General features: G+C 37.8%; 1 protein-coding gene across 1 annotated transcript in view; it reads left to right on the top strand.

The window, feature by feature from the left end:
- FSTL4 (follistatin like 4) overlaps positions 1–19430 on the top strand; it is a 464313-nt gene that overhangs the window by 384974 nt on the left and 59909 nt on the right. The window contains exon 7 of the mRNA XM_075068134.1: positions 10901–11067. Coding sequence (XP_074924235.1) covers positions 10901–11067 — 167 coding nt within the window. The remainder of the gene's footprint in view (positions 1–10900; positions 11068–19430) is intronic.

The following is a 19430-nucleotide window of genomic DNA, read 5'->3' as shown; positions in this document are numbered from 1 at the left end:
TACTGAAATCAGTAATTTACATTTAGACTCCCAGGATCAGGAGATAACACAAATACATTAATGTGTTTAATAATATTTGCTGTGATTGCAGCCACAGGCTTAAAGTAATAGGCCTGTTGCTGGTTCTTGAAGGGACTTATTTGAGATTGTGCAATTTACACAGCTGTAGATAACATCACATACAGATAACAGACTCCTACAACAATATTCTGGTAGAACATGATGAATTAAGAACATAGAGAAAGCATTAACTTTAACCCTCTACATTACCAAAATAATATTCAAAGAGTTAGGAGTGCAGTTGTCATTGACATTAATTGGAGGAGAGCAACTAAACACTCGTTCATCAATGTCAAAACTTAGAAATAAATCCCTTGGCTTTGGGTTCAAAGAATAGCTTTAAAATTCCTTTCTAAATGTTATTTTATGAGCAGGACAGAGTTGGAAATTACAGTAATGTCTCTGCTTTTTTTTTTTTTTCTAAAATGGGCAAAAATTGTGAGTCAAGTGTTTTAATGGCATGAAGACTTTTAGAAGTAATTAGGAGAAGCCATTAGTCCATTAGCAATTTTACTTTTTAAATTAATAAATTGACTAGAAAAATGTAAGGTCATTATAGTCTATAGACACAACATGGGAATGTTTAATCAAAAATTAATCATATCAACATCACTCTTTGAATCTGTGGTAAATAGGCATTTAATATAAAAACAAATATTTTTATGTAAACTATTCTCTAAAATAGGTTTCAGAGTAGCAGCCAGTCTACTTATACCTATTTACATAACTAATCCCTCACTTATCACCCTTAGGAGATTAGATAAGTAAGCAGAGAACAACTTATATTTATTCATGTACTTTCAAGAATAAATGAACGATCTCTTCCTGCATAAACTTAATATTTTCCCTCTAATTAGTAATATGGATGGAAGGATAGGATTTTAAAATAGAAAATATGTCATGCTTATTCCTTTAACAGAAAAGAGAACCTGGCTCTCAAAAAAATGCATGTACAGAGTTTGCTTGGTTAAACTTTAATATAATTGATATCTACAAATGTATATACTATGTGAATAACTGGAGAGTTATACAGTGTCTCAGTCCAAATTCAAATGGTAAAATAGGGTTTTAAAGGAATTTGTATATGATTAAGAAAACATGAATATATAAGTAGGCATTCAAACCCAGATGCTCAAAGATATTTAGGAGTTAGGTGCCTCAGTGTCCTTTGAAATGAATGGTCCCTTCTAGCCTGAAAATCTCTGAATCTAACACCCATTGAAGCTAATGGGAATATGTGTTGAGGGACCTCTCATCAACTTTGTTATGATTCTTCTTCACTTTCCTCTTTCACTGCTCTTCTAGATGTCCATGTTCACTGGCTGGAATATTGTTAATCTGCCAGTAAGCATAAAAATCAGGAACATGGAAATAAATATAGGGCGTGTCATACTGTCTCAGACTGTGGTCCAGCTTGTCCAGTGTCCTGCCTCTGACAGTGGGCAGCACCAGCTGTTTCAGAGGAAGGTGCAAAAACCCAATAGTAGGCAATTATGGGATAATCTGCCCCATGAAAACTCATCTGTATCCTTCACAGGTAGAATTTGATTTAAACCTGAAGTATGAGGATTTTATCCCTTTCAAAACTCTTTGTTTGTACTAACTGCTATAACTATAATTGACTTTAATAAACATCACGATGGATGGGCAAGTGAGGTTCATATATTATGTCAATTACTGAAGAACAGTTAAATGGGGTTTTAATGTTCAGTTTATTTTTTTAAAATGTCCCCTATTCCCATATTTTATCTAATCTAAAATACATTATCATCTGGACTGTGAGGAATTGTCCAAACTTGATTGGCGTGAGAGAGGGAGTTGTCTTCTCTAAAAATAACAGTACATAGAATCACTTCCATAAAATGGTGATTATCTCCCCACTCATATTTTGAATGCCACATCAGGATACATTTTGTATTTTCAGTACAAGATTAGAAAGCTATCTTAGAGAGTCATAGCTTGTGGACTTCATGAGTAATGACAGAAAAGGTTTGAGGTATTAAATTCTTTCATACCTCTAGAAATATCGTTATGCCTTTTTATGACTCTGAAAACAGCATTACTAATTTAATGGAGGATTTACAATAAAATACTCCTTGAGGTAGCATACCCAAGGTACTGAGGATTTATAAATTACATTAATAATTTGAATTATTGCAGTTACAAAATAAAGCTGAGGTGTGTATATTTTCACTTGGCTATAGAAATCATTTTATTGTATATATTAATTCAGCTTACAAGCCTTATCTCAGTACTGCATTGCTGCATTTTCGTTCTGTAGAAATCAAACTCTGAAAATGTATTCTTGCAATAAAACAGACAGTGGTTGATCTTTACCAAGGGACTTGATTCTCCCTGGCTGCTCCCGAAAGGTGGAAACAATAACTCCTAATGCCAGATGGGGCAGCTAAACCAAAGAGGAAATTTTGCTGGGGGAGGGTGGTAGTGTTTGAACTACTGTCCCCCTCAAGGATTCCTCTAGGGGAAAACATAGGAGCCCCACTAGTAGAGGCTGCCTCAGTGATGCGCTGATTTAGAGCAGATTCCCTAACCAGATATCCTCACAGTTAGTGGCACCTACTTTTGAGGATATAGTGGCTTATTGAGGTCCCTTTCCCCCACCCTCAGTCAGAACAGGGATTATGGATGCTCAGTATTCTTGTTTTTCCATAAAGCAGCTTTTTGGCGAATCTTGATTTCAGCTCGTCCTTTACCTGACATTGATGAAGGGGGAAAGAGAAAGCAAAACAGGCCCACGATGATGTTCAATATCAAGGCTGTTTTTTCTGTGTTTCCAGGCGGTTATTCAGGAAATGTTTTGTTTGTTTTTGTTTGATGGATGATACTCCATTGACTCTGAACATGTCTACAGCTGAGGAGGTGATAAAACACTTCTAAATAAGTTTGTTGACCTTCAATAACCTGCAGAACCTTGACAGCAAGGCCATATTCCTTGTAATATATATTGTTAAAGTGCAAATAATTTCTAAGGTAAAACTGATCACATGTGAAAGTTTTTCTCAACACAGTTACATGGTCAGTCCCCGGGGCTGGGAACAAAATCAAATATATATTCCAAATACCCTAGATATTATGTCAGTTACAGTTATTGTCTCTAGAACACATCATGCATATACACACAGGAATCTGTCCTTGGTTATCTTCTCTTCTTCCTTTACATTGTCTAAGTAGATAGCCACATCTTCCATCAGCATCTTACCCCATGTCTCCCTAGGCAGTAGATTCATCCTTTTCCTCTTCTTCAGTCTCATGTTTACAATTACCCTCAGTCAGCTCTTCCCAGTCAGGCATCTCATTGCCAACTTTAAGTCCAGGAGCCAAATTCAGCCCAGATGTAACTAAGGGCCATTTTTTCCCCTTGGGTAACTCTGTGGAAACAGATACTAATTTCAGTCATGTGAAAATAAAAAATCATGTTAAAAGGCTTACTATAATTTTCAGTATCTCCTGCCCGTTCCCCAGCTAATGTTCTTGTTTTCTTGCGTTAGTATTCCCTTCTGGCAGTAGCTGTTAAACTGAGCCTTGTTCAGACAGAGAAGACCAGCTTCTGCTCCCATTGAATTCAATGGCAAAATGTTCATGGAGTTCTGGGATGCAGTATCAGTCCTAAAGGTAGCGAACAGACTTTCTGGTCCTGGTGAAGCACATAGAGGCATAACTTTGTGTCCCATGAGGTACATGTTAAACTCCCCCAGGACAGAAGTAACAGGCATACACCTGTGGGCTGCACAAACAATTGTTCCATCACCACCCCAAAATACATGTTTTTGTTATAACTCATTCTGAGGTTTTAAGTGAAGGTTTATATTTGATTCTTATCTCATAGCAAACAGTTCATCCATCCCTACATTCAGGTGAGAATTAAGTTTTCACTCGTACTATCTTAATTAAGAACAATTATAGGATAAAAATTATTTTGTCCTTTAAGCAGAGCTTAAGCAATAAAGTGGATTATTTCATTTTTCTAAGGGCTGAAAAGGTATCTGTGAACAAATGTAACAGTGATGAAAGGCAGTAACAATTTATTTACAGGGTTTAAACTGAAAAGATCTAATTAAAGATACAAAGTATTTTTAAAATATAGAATCAACTTCTGTATAGACTGTCACATGAGAAAAGGAGGGCTGGCAACCCACATTTACTATGTAAATTATGTCTAAACCATTCTAAATCAATGAGTTTTGCTCTATAGATGCTTATTCCAGGTTGCTCGCTATAATGACCTCAATTATACATGTCTTCATTGTGAAATTATGATTGCCTTTGGCGGACTGCACATGACAGCAGAGGAAAGATTTCCATGATAAAACAGCACAACAAGCAATACCTGCTCACATTAGCATGCATAGCTTGAAGTGGAAGTCAATACAACTCCTGTTTAACAATCTAAGAAATAAAATAGGAGAGAGGAGAAGGGATAGGGAAAAAATGTGAAAAGGTATCTTGATATTAATAATAGTAAATAACAAGGTAGCATATTTTAGAAATATGTCAGATCGGGATCTGTATTTGTAAGGAATTTTGTATGTCTTACAAGTGGAGTGTGATCACACAAAGACACCAACTGGTGAGCTACATTGGGTCCTCCCATTCTAGGGCATATTTTATAGTATCAGAAGGGTGTAGCCATGTTACTCTAGATCTGTAAAAAGCGACAGAGAGTCCTGTGGCACCTTATAGACTATTTTATAGTAATTTATTTTATAGTAATTTGGGGATTTGTTTTGCCCTTCTAGTGTTGCCAGCACTAAAAATTTTATCACAAGCCTCATGGTATTTGCATTGTTGTAGAGAAAAGCTTGAAAATCTGATCCTATCCCTGTCCCCCCCAAAGGCTCAAAAACCGGAAGGCAAATAAAACGTCTCTATTATGTATTGTTTATAGAAAATCTCATGATATTTATACCAGTCTTGTGATTTGGGGGGAGCAGACTCATGGTTTTTTCAATGGTTGGAGCTGGCAGTACTGTACGGTTGACTTCTAGAAGCCACCCCATACTATTTCTGAAAAATGAACTACTCCAGCAAACAAGCAGTTTTTTGGCAGCCTGGAACCAGATTTAAAAGTTTGGACCATATGTACAAACAACTGGAAAGGAAACAGAAACCTGAAAGCTGCTGAGCCAGCCCCAGGGAGCAAAGAACTTCCTGGCAGCAGCACAAGTTCATGACCCCCAGGCACTGGCAATGAACAGTAGACTCTGCTTACTTCAGTTTGAATTTAGGGCACACTTTCTCACCTCGATATGCTTTTTGCTCCACGTTTTTTCATTGCAGTCCTGCTGCTGCCAACATCACTCTCTGTTCCATCCCACTATGCCGCATTTCCTCCCTCTTTCCTCAGAGTATGCATCTCTTCTCTCTCTCCTTCCTACTAAATGTACAATGTCATTGTAAACCAAACACCCTGTACTGATTTTTATGCTTTATAGCATGCATCCAATTGCTCAGTCTTGGGGTAAATTCTCTACTGACCTAACTCCATTTGAGAATTGGCCCTTAATGTGCAGAGTTCATTTCTGTGCTATGGAAATAGGCACTCTTTGAACGGTTTCAATTTCCTTTTCTTCAAGCATGTTGAAAATCCCTAGTCTTCTAACAGTTTTGAAAAATAATGGGATCACTTCAAAACTTAACATGGGGAATTTATAGAAGAGATTATGCTAGAGAAAAGCTATTGCTATGTGAGTCACTTATTTATACATAGATGTAACAGATTTCAGATTTTTAAAATTGGAGAAGTATTTTTTTTTAAAAACACTCATAGGATTTTTTTAAAAAGTGTTTGTACTGATATATTAATACTTGAAGCAATTGTTGATTTTTCTCTAACAATACTAGCCATCAAGAATATAACTGTCTATTAACTAGAATATTTTGGAAATGGACCCACACTGTATACTTTGACTTACTCCGTTAAAGAAAAAAAAATCTTCCTTTTTAATGTATTGATCTGTTAAGACACCCAGTGTATTTCCAAACCCACATCAATATCCAAAGCCAATCCAATAGCTTGGGTTTTATTAGTTAAGTACTAAAGATAAGTCTAAAGTAATGATGGCCCATCTTTACTGCATTGTATTGCCTGCAATGGATCCTAGACTTGCATTACTCAGTGAACCAAGTTTGGATGTCAACTGACAGGTCATCCTATCACAACATCCTATCTTGTACGTAGGCTGAATTTTCAATCTGTTCTTCTTACAACAATGCAATCGTTGCTGAGTTTTGTTGTTGTTTTTTTAATGCCTGACTTAAGTAGACGTAAACTATTCTCCTCAATTATTAAAGCCTTTTACCTCCTTTTTGTGCCAATTCTCCTTATTTCTTACAGCCTTTTAGAGAGATTATTATAACTAACACAGCTACCACTCTGAAACCTATTATATCTCTGGCAAAGAAGAGTGGTGAAACATACTGGTTATGTGCCGAAAGTGCCCAGATTCCCCAGAATGCACAGGAGTTTCACTCAAAACCATGCAAATAGAAATCAGCATGTTTAATACGGCTCAAAATGATTATATGCAACAATCCTACTCTTGCTTTGAATACAAATTACCCAATAAAAAGAAAAGGCAAGTCAAAATTAATCTGCACTGATTTACTGGCACTGTATGAACTAATTACAGTGATTTAAGAGAGAACCAATTTTAGAGGGCACACAGACCCTTCATCTACTTTTTGTGGGATTACAGTCATATGTTCCTTTCTTTTTAAGTCTTTCTTCTCCCTGGCAGTTGTGTGAAAGATCCACAAATAACATGGGAAACTCATTATTGCCCTGTTCCAACAAAGCTAAGTTAAGCACATGCTTAACTTTAGGCATATGTGTAGTCCTGTGGACATGAATACTCACTGGGACAACTCTCTTTCTTAAAGATAATTGTCAGCTTAAGTGCTTTGATGGATCAGTGCCTAAGCAGAGGATACAGTAAAACTGAGTATACTCAAAGTATTGTCAAATATGCAAAATCAACAAACAAATGGCAATTTTTCTCTCTACTCCATTTGGTGCTTGTATCAGCAATAGCTAAAAACAAATACATTAACAGAGAAGTGTGATTTTTCAGTTGATTATGTCCATTTAACATAGGGCTACATCTGAATAAACCTGGTTGTATAAGCATATCTTGGATAATGACAAAGATCTTTGGTAAAGCAAACCATTTTTAAAGATTTTAAAGGGTGCGATAAATAATTATAACTGTTTTAATGTAAAAGTATTTAGAACTTAATGTGCAACTAACCGCATGCTCTCAAACACACTCAGTGAGAAAACAAAAATTGATTGTTTGTTTGTTTTTAATTGATCTGTGTTGTAATATCAAAGTGACATCCTGGATATTATTTCACTAAAGTATGGCAACTATTCAATTTTCTCCTTTACTAGAAGTAGATCTGTTTTCCACTAGTGGACTTCTAACATGCAAAACTAAAGCCTGTTTGGCTATAATTTGCAAAGAAATCTAATTTTTATTGCAGCAACTCACTAAAACAAAATCCTGCTGAAGAGGGTGTGGATAGGTTTTAGGAGTGTTTTGTGGAATTTAATGCAGTGAAAAACAGTGCATGAGAATAAGGAAAAAATGTAGTAAGAAATAAAACCCAATTCTCTAGTGAATGATCTTCTATTTCATATCTCTTTAAAGGAAGATGGTCCTAATTAGCCGTACTGCATGCTACATATTATATTAATTAACTGTTGTTATCCTGTCAGGTACTTTCAGAATATTGTATTCATAAAAAAGAACTCTGTACTTTATGCAAAAACAGCTACAATACTAAAACATGTAACCAGTATGCATCCTCAGATCAAGTATCAGAGGGGTAGCCGTGTTAGTCTGGATCTGTAAAAGCTGCAAAGTGTCCTGTGGTACCTTATAGACTAACAGACGTATCGGAGCATGAGCTTTCGTGGGTGAATACCCACTTCATCGGATGCATGGATGCCACAGGACTCTTTGCTGCTTTTACATTCTCAGGTCAGAAAGTGAGGAAATGATGATAGAATATGGTGTCATAATTAGTAACTATGGCTACGTATTGCGCCTAAGATGATGACACCAATTGGAGTTTTGCATGAACAAGGACAAAAGGATTTTAGAAGCAATGTGATCCAGCGGGTAGGGAACTCATCTGAACTGGGACTCAGGAGGTCTATTCCCAGCTCCGCCACTGACCTACTGTGTGACATTGGACAAGTCACTCTACCTGTCTGTACCTCTGTTTCTCCTCTTACTCTTTGTCTATCCTTCTTGGGGGCAGGAACTTGTATCTGTTTTCTTACTTACTTTGCTCTACTTATTTATTGTTTGCTTACTATGTATCTGTACAGAACCTAGGACAATGAGGCCCTGATCCCAGTTGAGGTCTCTAGGCATTAGCATAATGAAAATAACAATAATAATTCAGTCTAATACAGTAACTCCTCACTTAACGTTGTAGTTATGTTCCTGAAAAATGCGACTTTAAGTGAAATGATGTTAAGTGAATCCAATTTCCCCATAAGAATTACTGTGAATGAGGGGGGGTTAGGTTCCAGGGAATTATTTTTTTTTTGCCAGACAAAAGGCATTATATAAATTTTAAACCATTTTTAAACAAGCAATTTAATACTATGCTGGCGGGGGGAGGAGTGATGTGCACGTGCTGTGTGTTTACAAACATACTGTACATACAGTACAATAGTTGGGAGGTGCCCCTGCCTTACCCTACACAGGCACAGCCCACTGGCACTGGAGATGAGGCAGGCAAGGAGGCTGAAGGTGCTGTAGACTAGAAGAAGCATCTTGCACAGCAGCCGCAGCTTCCCCTACTCTGCAAGCAGTGCAAAAGGTTTTCCTTATAAAGATTTTCAGCAGTAGGGGAAATCACAACCATGTCTTCCCTGTAGTTTTCTAGGACATCAGCCAATATGGTTGTGTGAACAAATGAGCATTCAGATTATATCAAGTTCATCTCTCTTCAGAGGGCCAGAAGAGGGCATATAAGTCACTTAAATTTCATTTAATATCTATTAGATGACTTGTGCTGGCCCTCTGCGCAGGGGTCCATTTCACTAATTGGAATGCGGAAAGGGAAAGACGGATAGATGTTTATGTTGCCAATTAAAATTAAGGGTTGGGGGAAAATAAATTGGCCCACCCCAGCATTTCATATTCCAACGTGGGCATTGGTCAAAGTGAGTTTTTCCTAAAATGTGTGGCCTAGGCAGTATCAGTTCCTTTGATCTTTGTCTCACACCAGCAAGTTAATTTCTGTGGATATGAATAAAGGACAAAGACACTTAGACAGCAGAGGGTATGCACTCAAATGACCGAGTGATTCAGTCCGTAATCAGAGTTTCTGACAAATGCTTATCAGCCCTAACGCACACAAAGGGTGAAGCAGGTATTTTCCTGCTATTGTCTTCCTTACAAATTCCAGGTTGTCTGGAACCGCAGTAACGTGTGGCTGTAATATTGTTTGCTGGTTTTTCATGGCCAGTCAGCTGTCTAGTGACAGGCCCATGTCATATGTCTGGTGTACCCATTTTAACAGTCTCACTTAAAGCATCCCCATTGCTATCAAAATGAAGAAAAGTTCTTAATGTTTCCATACTCCTGAAATTGTCTCCAGAGAAGTGACAGATTTAAGGGGGAAGTGCTGTTATCTGAATCAAATTCCAGTTCTGATAACTCTCGTTACTTAATTGTGATGAGACCCCTGCTGTTTCTTCACAAGTTTTTATCTCCATAATGTCAGTGTTTGTGCTTAAAATAAAAATCTTGTTTTGCTGTTTCCCTCATGGCAGCTGGCTTTCAGTTAGCATTATACAGCAACCATTAAGCAATAGAAATCCACAGGAACAGAAGATGTCTGAATTCCATAGATGTGGGGGCTCTCTAAATCAATGCACTGCTGTCTTGTTTGTTCTGCAGCAGAGACTGAAGCAATATAGTACCCAAAGTGATGCCGAACTTTCCACATTCATCTTAATGGGTTATTAACTTGAAAGCCCAGTTTTGAGCATTTAAATGTGACATAGCTTCAAGAGTTTTTCTTGTAGGAGCCATGTGAATAGGGCCAAGAAAAAAAAACATCATAGGAAAGATAAAATTGTGAAGGTTGCGGTTTTGATGACTGTGCAACTCGATTGCCCTGCTACTTGCTATCTGCCTTGGCAGTAATTCTGACATCAAATCTCTTACCTATACGTACAGCCATATATGGCAAAAGATGCGAACACATCTTTATAGCCATTGGTGGGAAAACAGTATGACATTCTTTGGTTTTAAAGAAATATTAAAGGTGCCTAGAGCCTGAACTAGGCATGTATTTTAGATATAGGTGCAAATCAAAATAAAATTTAAAATTTAAAATATAGGAAAGATGTTGCAATTTCTTAATAGAGGAAAAAAGTGGTACCTCACATGCCATGTAATATTTGGCAAATGTTGATTTTTTTTTTCTTACTGGTAGCTCCATATTTACTTTAAAAATTAAAACCAGATAGGTTTACTCAAAAATGCAGTTAAAATATTTTGTTGTTGCAGTATATGTAATTTTAATTCTTCTTCTTCATGGAGGAAATGAGCATGTCTGATATCACTGCTCTTCTTAAATTAGCAAGGAAGCTGTCTGACATCCAAAGAGCATGAGCTAGTTATAACAGAAGATTTCATTGCAATGTATCCTATTTTGGTTTGTTGCTTAGGCTGATCCTTTTTACTCTGTATATCTTTGTCAAAGCTGAAATCTTCCCCAAAGAATCAATGGGAAAATAGTGGCTTTGTTTCGGTATTGATAATTTCTCCGTTTTTTCCCTTCCTTTTTCCAGAGGTGGTTCAACTCACTCTTCCGGAGGAACAGAAGGTTAGCATTACCACAGTAACAGTCGGACTGAGCACTGTACTGACGTGTGCCATCCACGGAACCCTTAAGCCCCCAATTATCTGGAAACGCAACGGAATCATACTGAACTTCTTAGATTTGGAAGATATCAACGTAAGTTTTGACTTGTGATTTGAATTTGCTTTCTAGTGGATTGTGTATGACTGTTCATTTAAAAGATGATACCTTTAAGTGATCTGTTTTATTATAATGGAATATTGGAAGATGGATATTTTGTTTCAGTATGGACTATGACTAGAGAGGAAAAGGAAACTGAGTCAGACAAAGTAAACAGCTGGAGCATGGGTGTCCCTGCCTGCAGGTATATGGGATCTTGGGGAGCAATTACCACACAGGTTAATAATACACCCACCTGGATGGGGTGTATAGGGTGTTTACAATAGACAATGATGGGGGGGTTTCTTCTTGAACAGTGTAGGGAGTTCTAACAGTGGGGTACAGTAAGTGGGGTTCAGCACAATGGGATACAGTACAGTCAATAAGCAACTCAACTTTATAGGAACAACTCTAGATAAGTGGGAAATGCAAAACGTACCAACAAAGAAAATGCAAAATAAAATGTAGCTTCTATAAAAATGGTCACATCTTCGATAGAATATATTAAGTGGTAGTGGCCTTATACACAATGTAACACAATGTATCATGCAAAATACAAGTATATCAGAAAGTGGAGGCAACCAATGGGGTGTTATAATCACAAGTAAAATGTGAATTAACGTGCAATAATACAATATGGGTGATAAGTGAAATTACGCAATGTAACGGTATAAAAGAAAATTTGACTTAATTTGGGAGGCTGTATAGTAATAATCTGAAGAGGTACTAAGCGGCTGGGTCAAGGAACAGACGGGGGAGGAGTGAATGATTAGTGGCAACTGACGAGAGGAGAGTGTAGCTGCAAGCGGCGAGAGACTCTGAAGCCTGCGGGTAAGGACAACGAGCAGCTGTGATGGTGATCTCGTGGTGGGGAGGGCAGCGGAGAAGTAAAAAAGGGCTGGGGGAGGTTAGCAAAAGCGGACACCAAAACAGAGGAAAAAAGCCGGCGAAGGTTTGGAAGTTCACGGGGAGCACAGCAGGGGGTTTGGGAAGTTCGGAGGGTGATGCAGACCCCGGGGGGGAACAAGGAGTTGGATTAACAGGGAGACACGGAGAAGACACGAGGGGGAGATTGGGACGGGGGAAAACAGACACGGAAAGTTCAGGGAGAATAGATCGGACAGCGGGAAGACGAATTCAAGCAGCAAAATTTATTTATCCTCTAACTTAATCAACTTATATAAGAGACAAGCCAGCTTACACAAGTAATAAAACAGCTACAGAATACAACCAGGCAATGGCTTTTAAATCTATCCTTAACCAACGCTAGGCAAAAGAACAATATCACGAATCTAAGCAAAACTATAACAAGCAACTATACGGTAACAACAAAAACAGCAAGGCAGATGAAACTTACAAGCTCTACAATCTTAGCAAACTATGACTTATTAAACTAAAAAACAAAACCTATGGTGCACCTTATGCTATGGGGAAGTTACAGAGGGCAGAGTGGTGTGTGCCCAGGATCCAGCTTCCAAGGCAGCCCCCAAGGAAGCCAAGGGATGGTGGCTGCAGCAGTGGATACTGCTGAAAGCAGTGAGCCCCGAGGCAAAGCCCACAGGAGCAGAGCTTAGCAGCGGCACAAACTTATTTTTAGCGGCAAAGTGCCGCGGAGTTTGAGAGGTTTTAAGACACAGACCAAGGTTTAGCTTGAGTCCGTGTGCTGGGGAGACAGAGTCAGCAGCTAAAATAATAAAATAAAAGTATGGAAAGTTTCACAGGGGGATTCTTATCAGCCCCCAAGGTAGCAGCAAAGGCAGAAGCAGCAAGAACATCAGAAGGCTCGGTACGGTCTCGATAATCAGGAGATCTCTCAGGCAGCAATTCATTCTTCATGGGGGGGTTTCAAAAAATGGGGGTACACTCAAAAATAAAACGAGAGCAGAGAAAGGACCCCCCAGAACGCCTGGCTGATCAGACCAGGCAGCAATGCAGTAACCTTTCCGATGTTTGTTTCAAAAATGTCTGTTTTTAAAGGCAAACTCAGGCAGTTTCCCACCAGTAATCCTGATAGACTCCCTCTGTCACAGGGGAGGAGGCACATGGAAAAACTGCAGGTGAGCACAGAGACATGCCTGGGCAGAGTCCTGTGCAATAGGTGACTCAAAAGCACCTGAGGCCTATGACTCATGCCTAGGATCTTAAAACACAATAGGTCTTGCAGCTCTGGACATTGCCTACCCTACACCAAGCCCAGGTTTAACAAGGTGATAACAGGACTAACCCCTTGAACAGGGCAGTGGTCCCACTTAGCACGCAGCACAAGTGGCCATCCCTTTGAGAAGGGCAATGGCTCTTGTTAAACAACTTAAGGGGCCCTCCCTTTGAGAAGGGTAGTGGTCCTGGTAAACAACTTAACAGCCAGGAAGGGGCGGCCACAGGAGGAGAACAAAACCAAAATGGAGTATGGGGACAGCTGTAAGAAACAAAATGGAATGGGGGATAGCTGTAACAGACAATGGGTACCGTAGTACAGTAACACCTACCACCACCATTTCATCCCTCATGGTTCATGACAGTCCAGTGAGACCGAGGGCCTGTGGGTGCCAACCCTAAAAATCATGGGCAAGCTGGCTACATTAGTCATGAATCTCCCATTATTCCCAATGAGAGGAAACATATTTATCCATCATGAGAAACCACAAGTCAGTAGTTAACTGAAATCTGTCCTGTACATCCAATCTAATAATATACATTTTACCCTCTTTTCTCCCACTCTCCACTTATATTTTGGGATGATCAGGGCTAAACCTTTCATGGACTACTGGTTGATTGTTGGGAAATTTCAAGTTTCAGCTCATTCTATAGGGCATGACAATGCCTATCCAGGAAGGAACCTGTGTATCTGTTAATTCATCCTACTGCTCTATGTTGATGCCAAATTATGAACATGTGGGCTAGCTGCTTTCTTTCTTTGTGCTTTTTTACATTAACTTGGCGAGTTATAAACTATGTTAAAGAAAATACTTGAATAATGTTAAAAGCTTATTCATTTAATTAATAACATTTCATTTTTGGAGAGAATGGGAAATAGTGTACAGAAAATATGGTGCCTATTTCTTTTCTTTTAGCATTCAGATATGCAGTAAATCAGGTTTACTTTAATTACAGAACAATATTAGTTGATTTATATTTTTTTAGCTCTTGTTAATTCTAATATTTATTAATTTAGGTTAAGAGCTGATATATACAATATTATATCCCACTAAATTTTTGTGGAATCTGGATTGCTGAAATGTAGAGAAGCCATCGTTTTACTGTCTGCATTAAAAAATGAAAACTACAAAGTATGGGATATAAGTGAACACTGCACTTTGGTATTGCATTTTTCTTTGCCACTGTACGAAAATTTTGTATGTGTGCATGCGTGCACCTGTGTCCTTGATGCGGGGAATCTGTATGCCTAAAAACTATTTTATTGCAAGTGCAAATTGGCTATGTTCACCTTTCTAAACATTCTGTTCTTTCCATCAAAGCAAGTGCTACCCTTTTCAAGTGTAGTTCTTGTTGCCATCTGGAACATGACATTGAAATGCAACTTAAAACCAGCAACATATTGCTATAATATTAACATAGGAATGTAGAGGAACTTTAATAAAAACAAGCAGGGTAGCAAAGCTAGCCAGAAGCCAGTATACTGTCCCGATTTCTTATAAATATCGTTCAATGGTATGGTGTGAATAACCATTTTTGGGTCATTGGCAGTACAATCGCATGCAATCTTGCCCAGACACTAAGTGCAGGATTGTGGCTTTCCAAATTATAGCAGGAAAGTGACATGACGTAAAATGCATTGTGGAGTTTTGTTAATAAATAACTATGTGTTTACTATTTGGTACAGATATTCTTCTGGAATTAGCTTCTTTCTGGTCATAGACTAGGCTTGTTATTTGTAGGTAGGGAAGGCTACATATTTCACCAAAATGTTTAGTTTAGCTAATCATAAGTCAGTCAGCTTCATGTTAATCAGGAGTCCAGGAACAGACTTTTTTGGCTATAATTTTCACTAGATATGGTCTGAGAAGACTGTTTTAGTATTCAGCTCTGGATTAGGTTTAAGCCAGGATTTGGTGGTCAAGATCAAGTTTAAACTAGGGCTAGGGTTCAGGTTTAACTGCTTTAAATCTTCACACTCAAAAGTAGGTTTTTACAAGATTTCAGCCAAAAATAGGGGAAATCCATGAGATCAGATGTTCTTAGGAGATGCTGTCCACATCCACACTGGAGGCCCCTTTTGTGACCTGGAACCAAAACCAAAGTCCAGGAATTTGAATTCCAACACACTCTTAAATTAGAAGGTGCTTGGTTTTAGGTTTCAGATCATATCTAACTTTTGTTATATTAATTAGAATTTTTAAGAGAACTTTCAAAATCAAGTACGCTTTTATTCCTTTTAAAATCACATAAATTTAACATTGGAAAAAGTGGACCCTGGTTTACATGATTTACAGCTGTGCCTGGTATTGGTTTGTTGATTATAAACAAGCCTTGTCTTTGAATGTTAAAAGGAAATATGTCCTAATGCGTAAATGGAATCATTTCTGCCCAATCTCATCACTCCTTTAACTAGTATTCACTTTGGACCTGATCTCAAACAATCATTCACTTTTTAAACCTGTCTCTGCTCTCAGTTATTCATGCTGGCTAGGCCTCCTTCTAAGGAGATATCACTGGAAAGTTTATCAAAATAGCAGTTGCAAAGACTTACATGGAGGAGAAGCAATATCTATTTTTCCATTTTAATGTTTCACATTACAGTTTACTATCTTTTTCATCTTGTCATCTAACACATAGTATTACGGTAAACAGCTTTTGCAGCTATGAAACACCTTGACATCTTTTCATTTAACATCTTTTCCTTTAACTAATTTCCAAAGACTTCTACTACTACTTATACTCCACTGGCATCTGTACTATTTCTTCTTGTTATTAGTGATGTCACACAGTAGGTTTTGGAATTATGATCTTTCCCCTCCAGCCTTTTATCAAAGTAATCTAAAGACTCTGTGGGTTCACATACATCATCTAGCAGGTGGGGAGGAGGCTGTTTTTTTCAAGCATTGCTCAAGAGGAGGAGATTTGAGGGATGAATATAGTGGTTGAAACTAGAAAGTCATCATTTACCACTAGATACCTCTCAGTAACTATGGTAGAGAAGTGTAGGGAACATCTGTCGAAACTGACTGCGTGTCTCACACCCTCCCTAAACGTCATTAAATCAGTATCCTCTGAGTCTGGAATCTCATGTCCATACAATTGTCTTTCTCAACCCATTCTTCAGGTATGGAACTGGGATGTGAATATATGAAGCAGCAGTGTGTCAGTGCTGCTCAGTTCTGAAAATGAGGCACCAGTCTCTGCAGGTGATTCCAGAATTAAGCATCACTTCCTTTGCTCATCAGTGCCGTGGACCAAAAACATGGTAGATTGGCATTGACACCACTTCCCGAGGTCATTCCGTTTTGTCACAATCTCACAACATTGCATCCCATGCAACATGAAGTTGCATTTGAGATGACAATGTTGCATCTTGGCATAGGCATTTCTTGGGTGACTGAGCACATGGGACTGGAAAGGCTTGTAATTTTTGCCATTCAGGTTTGCAATGTGGGTGTCAGCTCTCAGAGATTTGTGCACCATTGCTCTAGTTGGATTTAAACTACATTAGATAATTTAAAGGTTGACTGTGATGTTTTGCAGTGTCTCTTGTGAGTACTGAAATTCACATTATTCAATGTTCTACTTAAAGGCATTGGGGGAAAGAAAACAAAGACAGTATGCTTCTTAATATACTTGAAGTCAGTTAATTAAATTACTTCAGTTTTTACTCTTAGTATGCCTCAAGCAGAAACTGAATTGCATTTCTGCTTTTCACAATAAGGTTAGCAATTTGGCTAATTGGCAGTGCAGCAGGAGATTAATTGTACCTTTTTAACTTCAGGGAAATCCTCCCTGCTTCTGGCACAGTTGCAATCACACACAAACCTACTGGATCTTCATGCACTCAGAAAAACTCACATATTATACTTCAATTAGACTCTCCCTCCACTAAACGCTAATGGTTATACAGGAAACCAGATCAAAATATAAACCCAACCGTGAATGGTAACCAGAATCCTTCCAGCAAGCTGTGGTACAGAGCTAGGAATACTCTACGACTAAGTGATTTAACTGTATTTTACTGCTCTGTTCAGCCTCTTGATAAATGTACTGTGAGAAGACAGAAATATGATCTAAATTAAAATAGAAATTGACAAAGATGGACAACAAAAGATTGGATTAATCCTGAATGTACATAGACACTAAAATTAGAAGATTAAAAAAACCTTGTTATTTATATGCCTTTTTTCTTTATAATATTTTTGAGACATTTTGATTGGCAACAAAATATTAATCACTTTTCGCTGCTTATTTAAGTAGAAGCTTTCACGAGTAGCACAATAATAATTTGTCTTGTCTGATCTATTAAGAGCTCTGTTAATGAATTCAATCACATAGCTATTACAAAATGCCATCCTAATGACACATGTAATTAAATGTTTTTTTCCCCTTGAAAATATTTAGAATTGCCTTAAGCACCAAAATAATATTTAATCATAAAGAGAACCTTTGTGACTATGAAGTAGGAGCCACATCAGTTTTCTTACAAATAAAATTTATTTTTTATATTTGACCCTTAGTTGAGATGTAGATGCTTTAGATAGTGATAATGGGTTATTTAATTATAAAGAGTTAAATTATGAAATTGTTTTCTTTCTAAAGTATTTAGCATTTGGAGCATTTGCTAATATATTATGAAACCACTCCTAAGTCCAAAATATAATAAATCAAATTATAGATCCCACTGGATTTATAATATCTGCAGAGCTGTTTCATGTTGGTCTGCGTAAAGAACTGGCTCATAGAAGAGTTTTAAACTCATATGTTTCACCAAAGATGTTGGAATTTATCTAAATTTGTAAAATAACTGAGTGCCTCCTCCAGAAATATGGAAAGAAAAGATACACGAACAATTGGGCTTACAATTTAACCATAACAAATGGACTGCAGAGTCCAAGAACAAAAGAACTGGTTGGCTAATATATAGGTAGCTAATATATAAATTCATCTCTGCCTTCCATTACACATTTCACATTAATCTGTACAGTTTTGTTTATATCCCCATTAGGCCATTAGTCCAAAAATATGTTTTTTTAAATTGCATATCATTAAGATATAGGTTTGATACTGATGCTGGATAGAATGAAAGTTACATGCTGTCTAAAGATTTGATTGGAGACAAACGCAAACCCCAAAAGTCAATTGCTTCCTTGTTGAACACACACAAGGGAATTAAATGCATGGAAGCAGGAGTACTTAGTAGCTAGTTTATGGCTCGTCTTTCTACTTACTTGATGAAAAATCAATAATTTCCCTTAAAGAATATGCTCCCAGGAGTTAACAAAATGCAGCATATAATTTGCTTACTTCTGTAGCTTGTGTGTATCAATTCGTTTATCTTGTGACAAGTACAGAAGGGCTAAATTCTCCATTGTGTCCCCAGTTTTCCCCTTTTTAGAGCTGCCCACTAGCAATTCTACACATTCACTCTAGCATTATGCTTTTTTATTTTTATTAATTGGAATTTTCTTAAAAGAAAAAAAAAACTTCATTCAACACTTGTCACTCTTTTTGATTTCCTTACCCTGAAAAGGTGTGAGATTATAACGCTATTATATCAACAGATGGCATTCTCTCATGTAAAGTACTATATGTGGCACTGGTCACTTCACCTCAGACCAAAGGTTACAGAATACGAGCAGGTTTAGAGCAGAGTGAAGAATATAATGGAAAATAACTCTCATGTGAAGAGAGAAATTAAAAGATTGGGATTGTTTTACTTTAGAAAGGAGACAAATAGAGGTATCAAATAAGTGCCCTTTCTAAATTGTCTTCAGCAGTAGCCCCACATAGAATGCGCTACAGTAGTTTACATTTCGTCACGAAGTTTTTGGATTTTTGGATTCTTGCTAGCTACTGGCGTGCCAGTTATCACTGTAGTTGTTATGAAGTCTGGATCAGAGAAGAAAGTCTTCAATCTCTTGAGCACGCAAAGTGAAAAAAAATACTTCCAGTCACTGCTGCTACATGGAGATCCAGTAGCTATTGAGAAGACTGAGAAGCCCCTTTGCAAAGAGAAGGCACCACTCTCAAAAGAGAGAACATTTCTTTGTTTCCCCTTTTCCACCAGCATCACCTCCATTTTGTCTGAATTGAGCTGCAGCCAGCTCACTGGTTAGTCACTTGCAAAATAGCTCTTCAGAGATCCAATTTGTGGACCTTCAGAACAGCTTCTAGCCACCCTCCCCATAAAACAGATA

The sequence above is a fragment of the Chelonoidis abingdonii genome, chromosome 7, assembly GCF_003597395.2.
Source record: "Chelonoidis abingdonii isolate Lonesome George chromosome 7, CheloAbing_2.0, whole genome shotgun sequence".
Classification (NCBI taxonomy): domain Eukaryota; kingdom Metazoa; phylum Chordata; order Testudines; family Testudinidae; genus Chelonoidis; species Chelonoidis abingdonii.
The sequence above is the reverse complement of the archived record's forward strand: the minus strand, read 5'-3'. Positions and strand labels throughout refer to the sequence as shown.